General features: G+C 42.5%; 1 protein-coding gene across 1 annotated transcript; it reads right to left on the bottom strand.

Moving 5' to 3' along the window:
- Positions 1-2803: 2803 nt before the first annotated feature.
- On the bottom strand, positions 2804-10898 carry EFCAB10 (EF-hand calcium binding domain 10). Its single transcript, XM_066591953.1, has 4 exons — positions 10736-10898; positions 10374-10538; positions 7663-7744; positions 2804-2913 (listed from the first exon to the last, which is right to left on the bottom strand). Exons 1-4 carry the CDS (start codon positions 10836-10838, stop codon positions 2871-2873), a joined length of 393 nt encoding a protein of 130 aa, XP_066448050.1. The 5' UTR covers positions 10839-10898; the 3' UTR covers positions 2804-2870.
- Between the last annotated feature and the right edge of the window lie 11702 nt (positions 10899-22600).

Below are 22600 nucleotides of genomic sequence, written 5' to 3'. Positions count from 1 at the left end.
CACTGGACGAATGTTGGGCACAAACTCTCTCTCATGCTGCTGCACAGGAGCGAGTATTGCTGGCTCGCTCAGCGAGGGGGAAAAGGGCAGCTGGAGATGTCACTCCTCACTCTCCCCTGCCCCTCTCCATTCACTTAACACAGCGGCTGTTCAGTACTGAACGATCATCGTTCAGGACTTCAAGCTGCATAAAATCCTGGATGATCGTTCAGTGTAAACAGCAGCTGTTCAGTACTGAACAGCCGCTGTGTTAAATGAATGGAGAAGGGTGGGCCTTTTAGACTGCAGTTCCTATATACAGAAATATGTAGGAACCACAGAAGACAAATAGTGCAAACATAATTGTAATTCAATCCATGCATTTCCATGGAAAAAATTGCCCCCTATAGCTGTTAAGCATTAAGAATTCCTTGTACTCCACTACTTGTGATACTAACATTATACCTCTATAAAACTGGACATAAATACTGACATAATTGCAGCAAAAACCGAATGTTCTGTTTGCATAGGGTGAAATTCTAAATGAATTACAGGGCGACTGGTGGATGAGCTGATCAGCGGGGATCGCGAGCGGCAGAGCCCTGCCGATTAACTATTGATGACCTATCTTGAGGATAGATCATCAATGGTAAATGCCCAGAGAACCCCTTTAATGTATTGTTTGGGGCTCATTGACACAAGTGTATTCTATGTGCACAAACAAATCCCTTTATCTCATCGGGTAGCTGTGAGGATGCACTTTATTAAAAAGACATACACAGTTGCAAATCATCTTTGCAGTACTCTTAGCTTTTTCTAATGTGATCAAGGACTCCCATTAACCAGTTTTGCACAGTGCTTAGAGAGTCTGTGTTGCATATGTAGACATACTCATCTTGATACAGAGTTTTTGTTTGTGTGTTTAAAGGAGATGTCCCGCGCCGAAACGGGTTTTTTTTTTTTTAAACCCCCCCCCGTTCGGCGCGAGACAACCCCGATGCAGGGGTTAAAAAAACCACCCGCACAGCGCTTACCTGAATCCCGGCGGTCCGGTGACTTCAATACTTACCGCTGAAGATGGCCGCCGGGATCCTCTATCTTCGTGGACCGCAGCTCTTCTGTGCGGTCCACTGCCGATTCCAGCCTCCTGATTGGCTGGAATCGGCACGTGACGGGGCGGAGCTACACGGAGCCCCATAGAGAACAGCAGAAGACCCGGACTGCGCAAGCGCGGCTAATTTGGCCATCGGAGGCCAAAAATTAGTCGGCACCATGGAGACCAGGACGCTAGCAACGGAGCAGGTAAGTAAAAAACTTTTTATAACTTCTGTATGGCTCATAATTAATGCACAATGTATATTACAAAGTGCATTATTATGGCCATACAGAAGTGTATAACCCCACTTGCTGCCTCGGGACATCTCCTTTAAAGTCATTTTGGCAGTCCATAACATCTTTATCAAAATGCAACATCCTTAAAGGGGAACCTGACATCTGGCTAGAGCACCATACACTAACTTATGGTCCTGTTAGGGCAGGTGACAGGGAGCCAGGTGATGTATTTGCTATACTCACCCACTCCCTGGATCACATGACACACAAAAATCAGACTCTCTTTAGAGTCCTGTGCTCTCCTATACAACTCTATAGGAGAGTGTGTGCACAAGATTCTATAAAGAATCAGATTTTTGTAAGCCACACGGATTTCAAAAGCAGGCATCATGGGATATGTGCCCCAACTATCATGTAAATTCTATGTCATTGTATAAATGTGCGAAGCATGAATTACTACTAGTGTTTAGTAACTACACAATCTCATCAAGGCAATGATAGCAATTTATTCAAATAATAAGCAGAAAAAAGCCCTATTAGAATGCAAACTCCAGACCTGATCATTAAGGACCAAGCATTAGTTTTATATCATCACATTCTAAGAGCCATAATTTTTCCATAGCTGGATGGGGACTGTATTTTTCAATAAGTGCTCGCACGCACAGGAGAAAAAAAAAAAAAAAAACAACAAATCACAGCATGCTTCATTTTTCTGTGGATCCCGCACTGACTGTTTCCATTAAAGTCATTGGAAGCCGGCCGATCTGCGGCACCCCCGCAGCAGACAATGTGGACGTGCCGCGGATCTGCAGCAAAGCAGGAGTTCAAAAAAAGAAAGAAAAAAAAAAAAAGGGTACTGCGCATCAGCAGTGCAGAAGAAAGAAGATCCAGCCATGGACGGAAAAGACCCGCACCGGCTCCGGACAGGTAAGAAAATGCTTTTTTTAGGCCTTATGGGTGGAAACCGCTGTGGCAATTTTATATACCGGCTCCAGTTAGACTAGTACTGATGTTCGTACAACGTTGCTCAAATTGCTTCATTTCTCACATTCGCGTGTGGATTTATACTGAAAGTGATCCGCAGAAAACTTGCTCACTTGACTTTATGCTGCACTCCAGGGGTCACACCTCTAATTTCCAGTTTTTCATTACGAGCATCTCCAATTGTAAATCTCTCGAAAGGAAACTCTCTAATAAAGTGGCCTTTCACTGTAACTATATTTCACTACTTTTGCACATCGAAAACTTTTTTATAAAAATAAAATGTCGCCATAGTCTGGGAGTTATAACTTCTTCATTTTCCCACTAACAACCACTTCCCTGGAAGTTATGGATACAGAATAAGAGAACCTGCTCGGCTGTTTTTGAACGCACAGCTGCCATGTACAGCAGGATATTGTGATCTCAGTCACAATTGGACAAGGTGATAATATTAATTTTAATGCTCATAGTCAGAAGTGATTGTATTTATCATACAGCATAGAACAAGCTCTACTCTTAAAGAAGTCATTTTATTAAAATATAAAACATAGCTATAGTAATGACCGACAGCAGGGAAGCTAGATCTTAAATGTTGCAGAAGATTTTTTCAGATGAAGAATCCTGTGGGCAAGAGAACAGATCCTATTTAGATATGATGTAGGCTCAAGTCCATAAAACAAATTCAGCCAATTAATACTTTTCTTGGCATAAGTGCATTAAAGTTCAGCTTTCCACTAAGGCTAGGCTACATGATAATCAGGAGATATGTTCTCACATACAGTTACTAAAAAAAAAAAACACAATACTCTTTGGATCTACCTGGATTTCTGCATTGATTGCTGATAAAATGTGATCTCATCGCATTTGTCTATAATTGTGACTTAGATAACTAAACATTTTACTGTTCAAGCTGTAGTAAACACATCGAGTAACCCTCTACTATTCAAGGAGAAAAGTGAACTTCTGTCTTAATTACTTCAAGTAAATTGGTAAAAGGTGTTTTAATCAAGCAGATGAGATTGGAAGTGTGGTTTTCACAGGTGCTCTGCTTTAAATACAGAGACACAAAGCCTGGTTACTGGCAAATCTGTTCTTAAAGATTGGTTAATGTGAACCAACCAACTTTCAAAAACCCTTTTTAGCGACATGAATCAGGAGAAGGATACAAAAGTGTTGCCAAAGACCTGGATCTACAGCACTTCATTGTTAGATCATCTACAAAAGGAGAATATTCAGGACGGTTGCTACTCTCCCCAGGAGTGGGCTTTCTGTTAAGAGTACAACAGGTAATACTGAAAGAAAGGAGAAAGAAACCAAAAGACCTACAGGAGACTCCCCTCTGCTCATGTGTCTACCATTAGAAAAATGCTGAAGTATTGTGTTCATGGAAGGATATCATGAAGGAAGCTGCTGCAGCCCAATAAAAACCTGTTTGCTCAAAAGCATCTGGATGATCCACAATGCCTGTGAGAAAATATTCTATGCCCAGATGAGATAAACTGAACAAGTACATGAGAACTTTATCCCAACCAAGAAGCATGTTTGGGGTTGCTCTGCTGTCTCAGGGCCTGGACCCCTTTTGATCAATAAGGAAATAATTACTTCTAAAAGGTGTATCAATCCATCTTAAGGCTGCATTCACACGAAGGTATATTGTCTCGGTTTTCACGATGAGCCGATATACGTCATCCTCATCTGCAGGGAAGGGGGAGGATGGAAGAGCCAGGAGCAGAAACTGAGCTCCCGCCCCCTCTGTCTCCTCTATGCCCCTCTGCACTATTTGCAATGGGGAGAGGAGGGGCGGGGCTAATTCTCGATACTTAGCCCCACCCCCGTCCCGCCTTTCATTGCAAATAGTGCAGAGGGGCGGAGAGGAGACAGAGGGGGCGGGAGCTCAGTTCCTGATCCTGGCTCTTCCATTCCCCCCCCCCTCCCTGCAGATGAGGATGACGTATATCGGCTTGGCGTGAAAACCGAGATGATATACGTTCGTGGGAATGCAGCCTAAAAGAGGCAGCAGTCATGACCTCAGGCAGAAGAGACACCAGTTGATACAAGACAATGATCCAAAGCAAACAATTAACTAGCTAAAGCATGGTTGAATATTTGTGTTTTGGGATTGTAAAGTCAGAGTCCTGCATGACAAAGACTGCTTTGGATGCAAGACATCTGAAAAATATGGATGAACAGCTTTTGCCAATTACTTCTTGAAAAAGTCAATAACCACAGAAGTGCACTTTTTCTCTTGGTAGTGTGGATGTTTACTCAGTGTGCTCAATAAAAGATATGAATAGTAAAGCCATTTGTGTTTTATTAAGTTAGATTGTCTTTAATTGGGACTTCTGTTGGAATACTCCTTTAACCCCTTCCTGCTATATGATGTAAATTTACATCATGCAGCGTCAGGGTATGTATGAAGAGAGATCGTAGGGTGACCTCTTTTCATACAGCGCGGGCATCAGCTGTTAATTACAGCTGCCACCCGCGGGTAATAGAAGGATAGATTGGCTGATTGCAGCTGACAGCTATTAGTTTTTGCAATCTTGGCTTGGTGCAGGAAAAAAAAAGTGTTCCTCAAAATGTTAATAATCAATGTTAAATTTGTATGTCCCTTAAATGGTTAAAAAAAAAAAATTTTTTTCCAATGTGCACCCAAAATAAATTAAACAGATGGAAATATATATCTTATTAAAAATGTCTACATTCTGCTGTTAGTGGATAGAGGGATAATTCCCTTGCACTACTAGTAAAACAATACAGATCAGATTAGCATTATCAAACATGATATTTAGAAATAGGCGTTCACTTTAGAAGTAATTATCCAGTTGTGCACATTTTTTAGTTTGAAGATGACTCAGAATGCTATATACCAAAATCAGCAATACTCACCATGCTACTCCTCTGTTCCTCCTGTGCGGACGCATCCTCAGTCCCGCTGTTGCTCTCTGTTCTTTCTGCGCCAATGATTATGTGCTGAAACAAGTGCATCGCTGGCCACAACGGTGATCTTAGTGATGTTGACACTGGCTTCCGCGGGGATTAACTGCAGTGACCACATGTGTCATTACTGGAGCAGAAAGAAGAGACTGTAGTAGTACTGAGGAAGTGTCAGGACAGGAGCAATGGGATCAGAAGGCTGCTGACACTGTCTCATAGAAAGGTAGAGTTGAAAGGGACCTCCAGGGTCATCGGCTCCATCCCCCTGCTCAGTGCAGGATTCACTAAACCATCCTATATAGATATTTGTCCAGCCTCTGTTTGAACACTTCCATTGAAGCAGAACTCACCTGTTCCATTCATTGATCACCCTCACTGTCAAAGTTTTTTCTAATATCTAATTGGTGTGTCCTCCCTTTCAGTTTCATCCCATTGCTTCTAGCTTTTCCTTGTGCAAATGAGAATAGGGCTGATGCCTCTGCAGTGTGACAGCCCTTCAGATATTTGTAGACCGCTACTAAGTCTCCTCTCAGCCTTCTTTTTTTGGAAGCTAAACATTCACAGATCCTTTAACCGTTCCCAATAGGACATGATTTGCAGACCGCTCACTATCTGGGTAACTTCCCTAAGCTTGCTCCAGTTTGTCTTTTTTTTTTTCTTTTTTTAATAAGTGAGGTGCCCAGAACTGGACACCGTATTCCAGATGAGGTCTGACTAAGGAAGAGTAGAGGGGAATAATTACCTCACGTGATCTAGACTCTATGCTTCTCTTAATACATCCCAGAATGGCGTTTGCCTTTTTGGCCACTGCATCATATTGTTGACTCATGTTCAGTCTATGATCTATTCGTATACCCAAGTCTCTTTCACATTTGCTGCTGCTTAGCCCAATTCCTCCCATTCTGTATGTGCTTTTTTTCATTTTTCCTGCCCAGATGTAGGACTTTGCATTTCTCCTTGTTAAATACCATTCTGTTAGTCGCTGCCCACTGTTCAAGCTTTTCTAGATCTTTTTGAAATCTCTCTCTCGCTTCTATAGTGTTAGCTATCCCTTCTAGCTTTGTGTCGTCTGCAAATTTGATGTTTCCCATCAATTCCCTCCTCCGGATCATTTATAAAAATGTTGAACACCACTGGGCCTTGGACAAAGCCTTATGGTATCCCACTTGATACATTCTTCCACTTGGATGTGCAGCCATTTATGACCACTCTGAGTACGATCACTCAGCCAGTTGTGAATCCACCTAACAGTTGCCTTGTCAATCCCATATCTGGTAATATTTTCAATAAGTATGTCATGATACACTTTGTCAAATGCTTTACTAAATTCACCGCATTTCTCTGATCAACCCAGTCGGTGATTCTGTCATAGAAGGAAATTAGATTTGTCTGGCATGACTTCTTTGTTACAAACCCATGCTGGCTCTGGTTAATTAACGGCTGACATTATTTGAGCACTGGGGCTGAAGAATAGACCAACAACCTTCCCTATCTGATGTCTTCCTGCTGCATGGACTTAGTAAGCACAGGGGGCGGGTGGGACACAGCACATCTAATAGACGGATCTGAGGCACTCCCATTTTGGGTAGTAGGTGCAGGGCAGACTGGGCCCCCTTGTACACAAAGAATCCGCGCATCTGACACACAGGCACCCGTAGTGTTTGAATATACCCTTATAATTGGGTTGTGTTTTTGCATTTTGAAACATAGTTTTGAACATCTTGACCTAACAGAATGGGACCAAGGCCAATAGAACAAGCAATTCACTCATGCTTGTCCAATACAGAGCCACATGTCCACTCAACACAGACACATTTACAGAATGCTTTATGCCAGTCTCTGATGTAAAATAAGGCACAATTGTTTTAAAAACTTTTTCCAATTTTCCTTCGACCCCACCACTTTTTCAAAAAGTGGGCAGAGTTTGATGGGAGAGGACATGGCCATCCAGGACCAACAGATTTGTGTATAATTTACACAAGAAACTGGCATAAAAATTTCTGCGAGGTCAGACGTGGTGTGCATTTCTGAAAAGGCACACTGTGCATGTATTCAGTGCCTGTGCACCAGGGAAAATACTAAGTCCGGCATCGCAAAGGGCAGGCTTAGTAAATCTTCCGCATAGAGCCATGTAATGGGAAAGCAGTGCTGATGAAAAGGTGAGAAACCACTAATATTCCAGGTGCCAGTTTCCAGTGCGCATTAGAACATGAATGCTGTGATCTGGCGCATTGTTACGCTATGTTCTTGTTTTTTTTAAACAGGGCATGACATTCATTCTGACGTTTACAGTAATTTTACTGATGCTGCTGCCCATTTCGCCAACAACAGGCAATCTTTACCATTCTCTTCCTGCTTGAGTATAGATCCATATTACCTATGAAAATAAAGTTTTTTTTCTATATCTGTGTGTAATATATGCAAAATCCTTACATATCGTGTTTGAAGACTTCATGTGTGATTTTCTCCCGAGGAGCAGGCAAGTTGCTGACGTCTACACCCAGGGTTTTTAAAGCTGCACAGAAAAAGACTTTTTTTTAAAAGAACATTTAAAATTAACTATATAATACAACAGCAGCGACAGTAAGTCATTAACATGTAATACATTGTACGGTGTAGATCTCATGTACTGTGTATCCTTTACTGCTTGTCATGTACTGATCCTGAAAACTTGGCTTCATGGATTTTATGAAGGCTGCAAGCAGGGTCTCTCTCTAAGGCTACCGCCATATCGGACCATAAAACTCGGCCCACTATCGCGTTCACCAACATGGGATTTACCTGAGGATGCAAGGTGTTTTTCTATCAAAAACACCTCCCATCACTTCAGCAAAGTAGCAATCCGCCAGCTCGGTTTTCAGCATTGGCAAGTGTTTTCCCGTGCAACGCTTTGACGGTCCCATTGAAAACAATGGCCAATGTATTTCGAGCAACACAAAAATATAGGGCATTTTTTGCCGCATCGCTCATGTATTTGACTCCATTCAAAAGAATGGGGTTCATATTGGTGCGTCTCGCAACACAAATATTCCGTGATTTTCTCGACTGTGTGACAGCAGTCTAAGGCTCTATTCACACAGCAGTATTCTGTTTCAGTTTGGAAGCCAAAACCAAGAATGGAACTAGCAGAGACAAAAGTATAAAAGAAAAGATTTGCATCCCTTCCATTCATTGACCCATTCCTTGTGTCAACCTTACAGATAGCAATGTTCAATACTAACCAGGATACTGCTGTGTAAATAGGGCTCCTTCACATGGCTGTATTTGCATGCGCAAATGGGCTCGTTCACCTGCGCATTTTGCATGCACATTTTTGGCTGCACAAAAAAAAGATAGAGCACGTTCTGTCTTTCTGCGCACCAAAAGTCCCCATAGAAGTCAGTAGGGAGTGGGAGGGGGCAAATGGGCAAGCATATGCAAGGAGATCTGTGAATCACTGCGTAATTCCGCTGAGAAAAGAACACACCTGGAACTAATGAGGCATCTCAATCAGTGCATTTGAGTGCCGTGGGCAAATGAACATGCCCCACAAGCAGAAAAGCTACAGTAAAACACGCCGACAAAACAAACAACTTGTTCATAGCGCAAAAAAAAGTTGCACTAGGGCATGCACAACTGTGCTTATGCTAGTGTGAGATGGCCTTAGGCTGGGCTCACACAGGGTGACATTGCCACAGAATTTCTTAAACCTGAGACTAAGCAGCAAAGTCAACGAGATTTGCAAAAATCTTGTCTACACATTGCAGTCAAGTTACGTGGAAACTTACAAATGGCGTGGAATTCAAATCCGCGACATGTCCATTGTATCGCCGTTTCTGCTGCGGGCTTTGTTCTCTCTATGGTGAGAGATTTCCGCAGAGGAACACAAGCGGACAAGCCGCTTCACATCCACGCCAAATGGCATGGGTTTTGAAACAGCCTTCCCGCTGTGGAAATCTTGCTGAATTTCTGTGCGGTCTGCTGTGGACATTCCAAAAGATTTCCGCCCTGTGGGAACTCAGCCTTAGGCTAGATTCAGATGAACGTATATCGGCTCGGTTTTCATGCCAAGCCAATATACGTCGTCCTCATCTGTCTCTTCTCCACCCCCTCTCCGCCCCTCTGCACTATTTGCAATGAAAGGAGGTGGGACGGGGCAGGGCTAAGTTCTGAGAATTAGCCCCGCCCCACCGCAAATAGTGCATAGGGGCGGAGAGTGGGCGGGAGCTCAGTTCCTGCTCCTGGCTCTTCTATCCTCCTCCCCCCCCCCCTTGCAGATGAGGTGAAAACCAAGCCGATATACATTCGTGTGAATCCAGCCTTAGGCTGCAAAACAAAACATAAATTCAGCCAATTATCCTGCAATGTTTACCCAGAAGGCGGCAAAAACTCCAAGGAGGTACAAACTAACTTTCATCTTAGGAAAAGAAAAAAAAATTTCTCAACTCCCAATCTGGCAGTCAGAATAATCCCCGGATCACCGACCCCCTGAAGTAGTCAGCGACTATAACATAATATTGTAAGGCCCCTCTTGTACGCTTTTAGCGAGTTCGCCATCAGCACGTTCTGCTCTTACAGTTACCAATCCTCCTTCCTCCTCACGAGTACGGAAAATGCTTGGGACAACTCCTGTGACCTTCAATTGGCAACCCAGGGATTGCGCTCAGCACCCAGCATGGCAGCGACACTAGATTACAATGTAACAGCCAGCAGTCGGGAATGAAGCGAATTTCTGTGTGTTCTGATTCATTTATAAAGTACGCTTTTTTTAACCTATGTTCCTCCTTAAAGGGCTTGTACCAGAACCGCACGGTGTAACTTGCTGATGGTGCGGGCCACACTGATCCTGAGAACAGGGGTCCCGAGTCACCCCACCCACAGTGAGGAGACTGAATGCAGCGACAGCCGCATGTGAATGCCAGAAGCATCCGCGTGGGCACCTGGGGGCTTCCATCAGCTTCACTGGAATGACTGCGCCAGCAGGGCATGCTCTGCCAGCGGCCCCTGCAAGTTGAAGTCTCTGCAGTTTGGAGAAGCAGGGGACCCCTGCTGTCAGTATTGGTAGGAGACCCCCAGCGATCTGCCCTGCGGAGAGGATATCTGGTACCATCCGTGTAATAGATTGGAAGCTACCCTAAGGCCAGACACGTGTGTGCGGTTCTTACCTTCCGTGTACTGTGTCCCGGTTACATAGCCTTGGCCTGAAGGGTCCAGAATCCCAAAGATGGCGTCTACATTAGACTCACAAAAGAGACAAGGGTACTCCGCGTCCGCCAGCCTGGCAAGCTTCAGCTTTTCTAGCTGTGTGATAAGGAATTCTCGGGGTCTTTCTGCAAAATGAAGCCACTGAAGTTATATTTGTGAATGCTGACTATCGCTATAACCACTTGCAGCTATCACTGCCCACTACATGCCGTGCGCCACCTCCTGGCCCCGTGTAGTACTGCCCGTCTACCATATCGTGTATGGACGCTGCGCACTGTAGGACTGCCTGCACCTCACAATGGCGTCAGTGTGCCAGCATTACCGGGGCGGTGATACAGCAGGAGGCTCGTCAGGTTGTTCATCAGCTCCATTATCCTGTTTTCTCGGAGGTAATCCTCCGCCTGCAGCTCCCGTCCGGCTGCCATGCTCCGCTGCCCTGTTGCTAGGAGACCGAATACATAACATGCATGACCAGGAAGCAGATCTCCGCACTGACGTATTTCCGCTTCCGGTGTGAGGCGGCTATTTCCTCTCACTTTTCTTCTGGCTCATTAGTTTCTAGGGGTAACGGGTCACGTGACGTCCATTTGTGTCATTACTGTCATACACGGAAGTAACAAGTAAACACAAACTAAAATGCCTCAACTGTTCCTTCACCTGTGTGGCTTAGGGACAGTTAGTGCCCAGCCTTACCGAGGAGGAGAGCGGCAACAATGCCCATCAGTGGATGCTCTTCATGGGCTCCCTAAGGGCCCAATCCCTACCAGACTCCATTTGTGCGCTGTGCCCTGTTCGGCCCCTCTCTTCGCATGGGTACGGGGCAGTGGAGCAGAAATTTGGCATCCCGGCTCAAACAATCTTACTTTAACCCTTTCCAATCCACTGATGTCTTAAGACATTCTTATTAACCCCTTCATGACATGGCCCAAATCGGTGCCACTTTTGGGTACATAGACTATATTGTAAACCTTTTTTTTTTTATGATAGCAGGGAGAGAAAACGCATCAATTCTGCCATAGATTTTTTTAAGTTTTTTTTTACAGCGTTAATCATGCAGCATAAATGACACAATCCATTTTTTCTGCGGACCGGTACGGTTACAACGATACCAAAATTCTTACTTTTTTTTAGGTTTTCCCACTTTTCTGCAATAAAAACCCATTTTTTTGGAAATCTTTTTTCTATTCTAAATCGCTGCATTCAGTCTTGTAACTTTTTTATTTTTTGATGTACGGAGCTCTATGAGGGCTTATTTTTTTGCGAGACGAGCTGTAATTTTTACTGGTACCATTTTGGGGTACATACGGCTTTTTTGATCACTTTTATTGCGTTTTTAGTGAGGCAAAATGCTAAAAATTAGCATTTTTGCCTCAGTTTTTTTAGCGTTTCTTTTAGCGTTTTTTTTCGGTGCACAGTCAAAAGCATGTGCAACTTATTGTACGCGTCGTTACGGACGCAACAATACCAAATATGTGGGGTTTTATTTTTTTTTACCTTTTTTTATGCTAATTGAGAAAAAGCATAAAAAAATGGTTTTTTTACTCTTTTTTTACATTTTTTTAATCTTTGTTTTTTTTACACTGTTTGTGTCCCTCTGAGGGACTTTAACCACTGCCCTGATGATCGCTGTTATAAGGCATGGCAGAGCAGTAGCTCTTATACAGCGATCATAGGCATAGGCAATACAGGACGCTAGTGTCTGGCGTCCTGTTACCATGGTGACAGGCCGGGCTCTCGCGATGTTATCGCGAGAGGCGGCCGGAGACACAGAGGGAGTCCGCTCCCTCTGTGAACTCTTTCCCTGCCGTGATCTACTTAGATTGCGGCAGGGAAGAGGTTAACAGCGGGGGGCGCATCTCCGATGCCCCCCCGCTGTTGCAGCGGGACGCCGGCTGTGACTGACAGGCGGCTCCCGCTGCGGGATAGCGCGGGATCATATGTGATCCTGCGCTATCTCCAGGACGTAAGTTTACGTCCTGTTGCGGGAAGTACCAGGCTGCCAGGACGTAAACTTACGCCCTGCAGCGGGAACGGGTTAAAGGCTGTACAGCAGGATATTCTTTCTGTATAGTACAGGCCGCTCTGCTATTGGGGGCCTGCATACTGCAGTACTGGCTCTAGCCAGCAGGTGGCGCCATTGTATAATGGCAGAAAGAGATAATCCCCCTAGGAAACCCTGAATCCAAATTGAATTGCAAAGGGTTAATGACATGACAGGATGTTTCCACACCCTGCAGAAGCATACATGAGCAGTCTGACCCGCTGTGTGGATTGTTTACTGTGAAGTTCACCCTTTGCTATGCAGATCCATACAGAAATGCACGACAAAAACCCACACAGTTTGGCGTGAATTTTGCCGCTGCTGAAAATTCATCTGTAATGAATCTGCCCTGTAGGGGGGCACCAGGGTCTGAGGGCATCAGGTATAAAGCCCCCTGGTGCAAGCACCGAGTCATGATGGTCTCCTAGGGTGACATCACATCGTGACATTTTCTTGGCAGACTGTTTTTGCGTGTGGTTCGCCATTGCCTTCCTCAGCCATCTTTTACCCCCCAGTAAGCTGGGTACTCATGTTGACATTTTGCCGTCTGACGCACATGCAGTTAAAAAAAACACTGCAAGATCGTGTGAAAAAAAAACAGGTGAGAAAAATGCCAGTGTGAAAGCGCCCTTAGAGCTGGCTCCAACTAGACAATCGCAATTTTGCTGAGAAAATCGCGGCAACATTGCATCTTCATTCACTGTGATTTACGAGCGTCAGTGATGCTTTTTTTTGAGAATAATCTCACATCGCATCTGCATGCAATAAAATTGTGCGACAAATTCACACAATTTTTTAACGCATAAAATCAATGGGACTTTGTAATGATAAAATCACATTGCAATGCACGTTTGTAGCGCTGTGATGTGATTAAAAAGAAGCCTTTGTATGAATAAGGGGAGATATAAAAAAAAATCACACGATTTTCACGCTTTTTGCGAAGCCAGCCTAAGGGTTTGTTCACATGGAGGAATTTTTCATGAGTATCATCTCTAAAAAGTGCAGTAAAAACAGCGTCTGATGCGGTTTTTACCGAGGATTTAACCTTGTCAATAGGCAAAATTTGCGTGTGGAATTCCGACACAGAATATAAACATTTCATGTCAAAAATCAACGCAGAAATGAGTAGAAAAGTTGCGGAATCCCACACGCAGATTTTGCCCATTGACAGGGGGAATCTGCAGCTAAAACCACGGCAGAAAGACACAGATTTTGTTGCAGTTTTTAGTGGCGGAATTCATGTGGAAAGTCCACTGTGAATTCTGCCGTGTGAACAGAACGGAACAGTTTCTTATGTTGCAGATCTGCATGCATACAGAGTTATCAGTACTATAAATGGCCATCATGCAAAAACCTTTGGACACAGCAACCAAATTCCATTTTTTAAAGAAAAGGGATATTTCCCATCATCCATGGCAGTGCCAGCTAGAGAGGGCTCTGCCCTACAGCTGGGCAGGAAACCTAAAGCAAATTAAAAGTGAACGCCCACTTTCTCCTTTGGTGGTTTTCTATCCGAGGCTTAGAGCAACGGCCTGTGAGCTGGAACATTAGTGCATTATCCCGAACCTCTAAACTGCCCAGCGCTGTAAGAAAAAGAACAAACTAAGAATACTGTGGCCTATTACTTAGATAGAGGACTCCCCTTTTGGGCCTTTACCAATTCCTCCTCTACCCTAGTCCTCTTCTCGGTTTGGTGGTCTTGTTTGACACTGCAGCAGACCCTCACTGTAACAGCCTGAGACACTGGGATGGGTCTCCCGATAGGCCAGCATGATGATATCAGCGCATTAGTCCACGTAGGGATCCAATCCCGACATCTCATGGGCTGCATGCATGGAGATGATGAGTTCAGCTTGTCATGGGAACGGGGCTAAGGCTTTTATTTTTTTCCTAATTGAGGCACTATTTCTGCGTTACAAACTGTAAGGGGGCATAAAGGACACTTTTATGGAGTCAGGGCACTAACTAGTGACACTAAGGGGGCACCAATACGGAGAGAGCACACATTACTAAAGCACAGTATTTGGAGGCAGCATGCTACACAGCAGGCACAGTAAAAGGGGTATTACAGGCACAGAATTGAGGTAGCAGTAGGATGAAAAGTTTGTGTAAATCAGGAAAATGTTATGGTGATAGATAAGTGAGGAGCCAAAGATATCTGTGTTGCAAATGTTGCTGAGATAAGTTTGTTCTGGAAGAAGTAATCATGGCGATCTTAGCTGGATGGAAAAGATGGGGAAAGTCCAAGAGGATGACACCTGTTATCACTGGACATAATAGTACTGTAATCACATATATAATCTGAAGAGCGCTTGTGTAAAACGGATATCTAAAACTATATGATGGTAATAGTGGGATTAGTATAGGAAGTTTTATTTAGTAATAATTGGGTAATATTATTAGGGTTTTGTATTGTGGTTTTAGTATTAATATTAGTTTTTGGTATCATTGGTATATCATTATATAGTATGTTTTATTCAGTAACAGTTTGAAGATAATTATCATATGGTACCATAGTAATTAGAGATGAGCGAGCACGCTCGGTAAAGTCAGTACTCGAGCGAGCCTCGCTTATCTTGAGTAACTGCCTTCTCGTCCGAGAGTGCTCGGGGGGGCAGCGGTGGGCGGGGTGAGAGCGCAGGGGAGCAGGGGGGAGAGTGAGAGAGATCTCTCCCCTGATCCCCTCCGAGCACGCTTGGACGAGAAGGCAGTTACTTGAGAAGAGCGATGCTTGCTCGAGTAACTGACCTTACGGAGTGTGCTCGCTCATCTCTAGTAGGAATACATGGTCCTGACAACATGGCAAAAATGTTATGTGATAATTAAACTTTTAAATCTTTTTTTTTGCATTAGGGCTTATGCCGTTATTCTTTGAAGAACCTAACAACAGTAAAACCATCAGGATAGGGACTATATAAGGAGCTTTGTGGCTGGTTTCTCATTGTTCTCCAGTCTACCACTGAGGCTGGAGACTATACTTGCGTCCTTGTTTGTTATTTTTCATGGGGCATTTTACCTAGCCCTGGCGAGATTGTTCATCAGGGTATTTGGAAGTTTGAGCTAGATTTAGCCAATATCCCACCTGACCAGATAAGGCCAGCTTAGTGTAGAGAGGCTCTATCCACCATTTAGAGTAGCTTTGTAACACTTATCTTTGAGTGCCTTATCCTAATTTAGCTACTCGACACCTCTCTCCCTTTTTTACAGATATTTTGGAGGCTTACGAGTATCTTTCCCATTTTAAGACAACTAGCACTCCATATATCCCTCTTTTCAGTTACTAGTAAGGCTATCAAAGGTTCTACTAACATCTTTTATGGGTTCCTGATGAATTGCCTTCGCGACAAACCGCGTTGAACCGAGAACCAAATTAATTGAACCTTTATTGATTTGAGAATCAAATCTGAACCTCTATCAAATTGAATCTGGAGGTTTATTGAACCAAAAATCAGATTCTCTACCGAACCAATTCTGAACCTCTATCTGGAATTGGTTTCTCAGACTGGGGACAAAACCCTATACCCTTGCTGGTATACCCAGTCTTAAAAATACATTTTTAAGTAAAGGGGGGTCCTAATACCAGACCTCAAATGCCCCTACCAGAGCACTAAACCACCCTACACCTAAGAAGTTCCCCGCAATCTCTAACCACGATTGCTGAGTGATACCTTCCCATATGGCCGACATATCTAATTCGGCTATGTGGGCATGATTCTGTACTTCTAGAGAGGTGGCAATATACATTAATAACCACCACTCTTTTTGTGCCAGGCAAAAACTTCTACTGATACCCAAGTCATTATTTTTTAGGTTTTGGGAGGAGTACTATAGGCTACTGCAAGCACCTTATTTTCAGGCGCTAGATACATCACTATAGCCTATCATAAGTGCGTGTATATGTGGCTGATGCAACAACTATTCGCATCAGCCTCACTTTTGGTGTGTTCGTTTGTCCTTTGTCACTGGTCCAAAGAAAAACTATTTTTAAAATTTTCTTTAATAAAAGTTATATTTTAAAGGGGTCCTTTTCAGTGACACTAATTTTTTTCTAGGTTTCCTGCCCAGCTGTAGGGCAGAGCCCTCCACCATTGGTGCGGTCCTGGGTTCCGGAAAATCAAATTACTACTGGTAGTAGGTGTAATACCCATTTTCTTTTGATAGAACATTTTTTATGCATAAAGTCCATTGTGTGGAACCAATTCTCCATCTACATCAATATATATCCTATCTGCTTGAAGTTGTGTGTTCATTTATGTGAATGGTGGTTTGGATTTAAATAATGTCTTTGACAAGAATGCACTCAAAGGCGTTGTCTAGGAAATAAAATGACAGCAGTTTAAAGCCTTTGAGAAACCCGTCCTACGATGTGTAAGTAAGGCGAGTTGATGGCTCCTGAGAGGAAGGGGCAGAGCCCAAACACCACACAGTTCATCCCGTCAACCTGACAAAACGTTGTGCTAGGCTCTGCCCTCCGCTCACAAATTTAGCCCTCCTTCTCTCTGGTCTCTTAAACCTGTCCCAGTTACATTATAGGACAAGTTTCTCACAGGCTGCAGATGGTGGCCATTGTGTTACTTTCCCAGACAACACCTTTAAAGAAAATCTCTCACCTCATTCATACCGCTTAATCTGAGGATAGCATCAAGTAGCGAGACAGATCTTGCGTCACTTACATCAGATTATCAGCTGCAGCGTGAGCCCAGCATTGTACTTCTCACAATGATCTTCATGCACTCTGGAGTACTTGCCAGCTCTACCACATATCTGCTGATTGACAGCCATCTCCCTATGTATGGTATCAGGAGAAAGCTGTCTATCTGCAGAAGGAGGAAACCAGCTGCTCTTGCATACAAAGACTCAGTGCTTGGCCCACGCTGTAGTTAATAACTGTGATAAGAAATAAGTAAAACCTGCCATGGCAAACATGCAGCGAAGCCATTAGTAGACGTGAACATTTTCTAGCTCATATAGCAAAGACTCAAATTCAATCTACTAACTCACCATAACATCCAAATGTATATATTATCATAGGCAAAAAAAAACATCAATTTATTAAAACAAAAATTACAAAACAAATGTTTTTTTTCTTACAAACATATAAATTATTTTATTTACAAAGCCATGTTACAAAAAATAAAGAAAAAAAAAAAACAAAGAAAAATAAATGTAAGACAATAACAATACATCCCTCACTGGAAAATGTCTCCAGGCCAGGCACATCACCATGGCAGTATCAATCAGATACATTTGTTCAAAAAATTTTTTAAACTATTTTTTTTCACTTTTCAAACTGTATGCCATAGAATTTACTATTTACAGCTAGTTGAAACATATTGAGAGGGGATTTATTTTACAGTTTCGCTCCACTGAAAAAAAAATACCCCAGTGTTTTTATGTTTAGTTACTTTAATTACAGCTCCAGTCCAGCTTAACAGTCCATAAAAAAGTATTTTTTTTCTTCCGTTATTTTATACAAACATCAGTGTGAAATCCTCTACATAATTACCCATTAGCGAGGAAACTTCAAGTACATTGAAATCAAAATATCTAAATAGATATGCTCAAGAATATTCCTTACTTTACATGTATGCCCTGATGTCTTCTCAGAATCACTGCACATTGTTTTTCAGTCATACCAACTAACCCGCGGGTTCTTTCACCGTTTTAGTATTGCATGACCAATAAAACGAGATTATTATTATTTTTTTTTTTTATCCAGAAAATCCTTAAAATGTTGGAAGATATTCTTTTTCTCAACTATATCATTGCTAAGTGGGACTGGTGCTTTAAAAGAAAAAAATTAAAGTTCATAAGGCCTTTGGGGAACAGACCCTAAAACATGTATTACTATCAATCCCTCCTTAGTGGAAATTAACCCTGTCAGTACTGGAGAGAATGTTAACGTCTCCCCACCAATGAGAAGGTTAAGGCATCTGTGTTCCTGGTGTTATTTCTATACTAAACTGAGGCTCCCATTGTAATCATGGGACCCTGAGAAACTTCCAGCCTCCCCTTAAAGCAAGAGTGAGATAAGTGATAATTTGATCAGAATTCTACCACCTACTCACTCCACTCAAGTATTATATGCATGGAATGAATTACATTGAATACTACATAAAAGTGCAAAACAAAGAAAGGTAATAGTGTTACAAAGTATGTCTATAAAAATCCACTAAACAGAATGATTTGGACATGCTTTCTTTAAATGTATTCTGGAAAAGCTTTGTAGTTTGCTATAGCAGGAAAGCACATGATACTGGTTACAAATTATTTTTTTGTTTTCTGTGCAACAACAGATTCAACAACCCAAGACACAACAGCTCTTTAAAACCCACAGTAATCGGAGTTGTGTGTCATGGGCGAGACAGCATACCAAAATATAAGGTGTAGAATAAAAAAAAGAAAAAAAAAAGTTTCCTCTGTTTTTTTAAAGATCCAGCTGTAATAGAATATGCCGTAAAAACTATTTCTACAAAGGTCGATCAGTACTATGTACATTTTATAGTAATAAAAAAAAGAAGGCAAACAAGTTCTCCATGTCACGTTTTATGGCTAAAAGGCCTATGTACGGCAGACGTGTGGCAGACTCTGAGCTCCTATTGCTGGGAATGGATTTCCAATTTTATTACGTGATAAGCACATTCACCATCAGAGCAGTTTTGCTCTTACAGACAGAAGGAGTAGTGGTCAGGAAATTAAAGTCATGTCAATAATACTGTATTTACTGGAATTTCCAAAAAGGTGGAGATCTCTTCCTTTTCCGCTAATATGAGTGATGAAATAACCAATGCCAGATGTACATACATTTATTGTAATGATATACAGAGCTGTCCGCATGATCAACATTTGGTACCAAATACATAACATCCTGCAACAATTTACTGCCAAAATGGACTGCAACTTGGCTGAAGGTAGCAGAGCTGCAACTCTTTTTTCCTATTTCTGCAAGAATAACATGTATTGTAAACTACATTTTGAGATCATATCTTATCTTGGTTGTATCCTGGTCATTAACTATATTAAAGTGCAATATAAGGGTCCTTCTGCATGCGATGACTGTCGAGTACTAAGCACTTCACAGTCGTCCCAGCAAATGTCGCTCCTGTGCTTTAATACAGGAACGATGATCGCTCAATGAATGGAGACAAAATGAGCCAGAGATCTCTTCTGGACAATTGCCTGTTTATACAGGCCAATTGTTCTTTGCTTTTTATGCCTGCACAAATGAAAATGAATGAGAAGTGAATTATCAATCAATTATCATTCCCAATTCGAAAGATTTAGTAAGAATCTGAACAATAATGGCTCTATGTAAAAGGGCCCTAAGATGTGCTTAACACTACGCAGTTAGCAGATACCTTTTATGGAGGGTTGCAGCGGATTGCGGCCTTATAACGCTAGAGGTCATCTGATGGACAAACGACCCTGTAGGGTCTACATGATATAAGGACGACATTACCTAAAACCGGTTTTAGGCTAACAGAGAACTGGAAAAAAAAACTGCACGTCTGCAGACTTGTGAATAACTTTGCATTCCTAGGTAATAATCCGTGATTGTACACACAGAACTGTGAATGTGAGATGTATTTTAAATTAAGAGTATCTATACCTTGCCTAGCATGCAACAGAAAACGACATTTGGGAGGAGCAGTGTGAGGTATAGTCAGCTGATTTTAACCATTCGGCATTGGACGGCGTACTATCAGGTATGCCGAGTGGTTGAGATCAGCTGATCGATAGGGGCTCTTCAATATATTCTCCCCAAAGGTCATTTTCAATACAACAGGCACAGTTTACAGCCTGCAAACCTCTGATATATGGAGCTGTATGGCAGGTGCTATTATCACCCGCTAGGTTCAGCTTTTATTGGAATGTTTTAGCTATCCTTACGTAATAACATAGCTAAATAGGAGCTGTATGTATTATGTAGATGTACTTCACATCAGTACTGGATGTATAATCTGAAGTCCCTTCTTTGTTTGATATCATGAAACATTTCTTTTTGTCTCATGACCTCCCTGTGCAAATATACTTGCAGAAAGTGCACCATTTTCTACGAATGCAAGTACATTTTTTTTTATACCAGAAACAAAGTTTTTTTTAATACCTGGAACTAAAACACTGTTTCTTATACTCCACCTTTCAATATTCGCAGTATCTAATACATCAGCACAATTATTTATCCTATCATGCTCGGAGACATCACTTTTCTAATATGCATATATGTCTCATTTATATTGAGGAAGTTGCAGACCACTATGGCAGTAAAGAGTTAAAGTGGTTATTGTTTAAAATGTTTTATTTATAAAAAAAAAAAAAAAGAACAGATATCTTTGAGAAAAGTCTTATTAATTACGCCAAAGCAGGGTATCTCCTTTTCACCAGCACTACATTATAGATGGGCTGAGGGGCATTCATCTGAGCAAACTTTTGGCTTTTATGCATAGGTAATGTCTTGGCGGCAAGTCCACTTTAGGGCCGGCTTTAAACGGCATAAGCATATTTACACGCACATTTGCGCTGCATATTTGCACGAAATACATTGTTTTTGCACGCATGTGCGTATTTCACTGTATTCATTGCGCACGCATGCCCTGTGTACTTGTGCGTGCAAAAAAACCCGTAAGCATGTTCACATTGATTTCAATGGGTTAATTATGTGCCATTTTCATGTGCAATACGTAGAAAAATAGGACATGCTTTGTATTTTTTGGGGGGGTGACCAAAATGCACGTGACTGAACCCATTGACATCAATGGGTTCTATTCACAGGGTATTGCACAAGTAAATGGAGCACGTGTAATACGCAACGCAAATGCATTTGTGTAAATAATGCCTAAATAATAGAATTTTAACGGCAAGAGCTTGGCTAGTAATTCATCCAGTCCAGTATTTGATATGCTTGTAAAGAATGAGTCTATTACCTGACCTTTTCACTAGCCCCTGGGAGGAAAGTGTGCTTTACGGCACTTGTCCCTATAAGAGCTCATCTTGTAATTTGCTGACTGCAATACAGAATAATGGAAAGTATGGCTGTGTACTTGCTGCATTAGATATATGAATGGCAAGTTCGACATTTGCCCAATACAAAAATGATATACAGTCCAGTTTCTGGAAGCCTTAATCAACGTTTCACAGATCAGTTGGACCATGCAAGTGTACAGCCATATCCATCATCATTCTACAAGGCACAGTGTTCTATTTGAGTCCTAATATCAAGCTAAAGACATTCTGTAAATGGGCGGCTTATTCTCCTTTGATTTGATAGTAGAAAAGAAATTAAAATGAGTTTACAAAAAATGGCACAATACCTTCCCAGGTCAAACAGGCCATTGGCTTGGAAGGCATACGAAGCCAGATTACATGTATTGCTTCAACATCTGCAGTACGTACATTTTGGCCAATGTTATTTTGAGGCATAGGTGCTATACGTTTAGCATTATGTACAGTTCTCCTGCTTGACCCTTCTAGAATGGGAGGGATACGTATCTACTCTGAGACACTGACCCCGAGAGATTACTACATTTAAAGGAGATGTCCCGAGGCAGCAAGTGGGTCTATACACTTCTGTATGGCCATAATAATGCACTTTGTAATATACATTGTGCATTAATTATGAGCCATACAGAAGTTATAAAAAGTTTTATACTTACCTGCTCCGTTGCTAGCGTCCTCGTCTCCATGGAGCCGACTAATTTTTGGCCTCCGATGGCCAAATTAGCCGCGCTTGCGCAGTCCGGGTCTTCAGCAGTCTTCTATGGAGCCGCTCGTGCCAGAGAGCGGCTCCGTGTAGCTCCGCCCCGTCACGTGCCGATTCCAGCCAATCAGGAGGCTGGAATCGGCAGTGGACCGCACAGAAGAGCTGCGGTCCACGAAGGTAGAAGATCCCGGCGGCCATCTTCAGCAGGTGAGTATGAAGACGCCGGACCGCCGGGATTCAGGTAAGCGCTGTGCGGGTGGTTTTTTTAACCCCTGCATCGGGGTTGTCTCGCGCCGAACGGGGGGGGGGGTTAAAAAAAAAAAAAACCCGTTTCGGCGCGGGACATCTCCTTTAAATATATTCCATGTTTGAGGAAGAAGTGGGTATTTGAAAGGAAGGAATGTAAAGCAGCAAAGGAAGAGGCAAGATTTTCAATTCAAATCCTC

The sequence above is a fragment of the Eleutherodactylus coqui genome, chromosome 2, assembly GCF_035609145.1.
Source record: "Eleutherodactylus coqui strain aEleCoq1 chromosome 2, aEleCoq1.hap1, whole genome shotgun sequence".
In the NCBI taxonomy this organism is placed as follows: Eukaryota; Metazoa; Chordata; class Amphibia; order Anura; family Eleutherodactylidae; genus Eleutherodactylus; species Eleutherodactylus coqui.
Note: the sequence above shows the minus strand (reverse complement) of the source record. Positions and strands in the feature narration are given on the sequence as shown.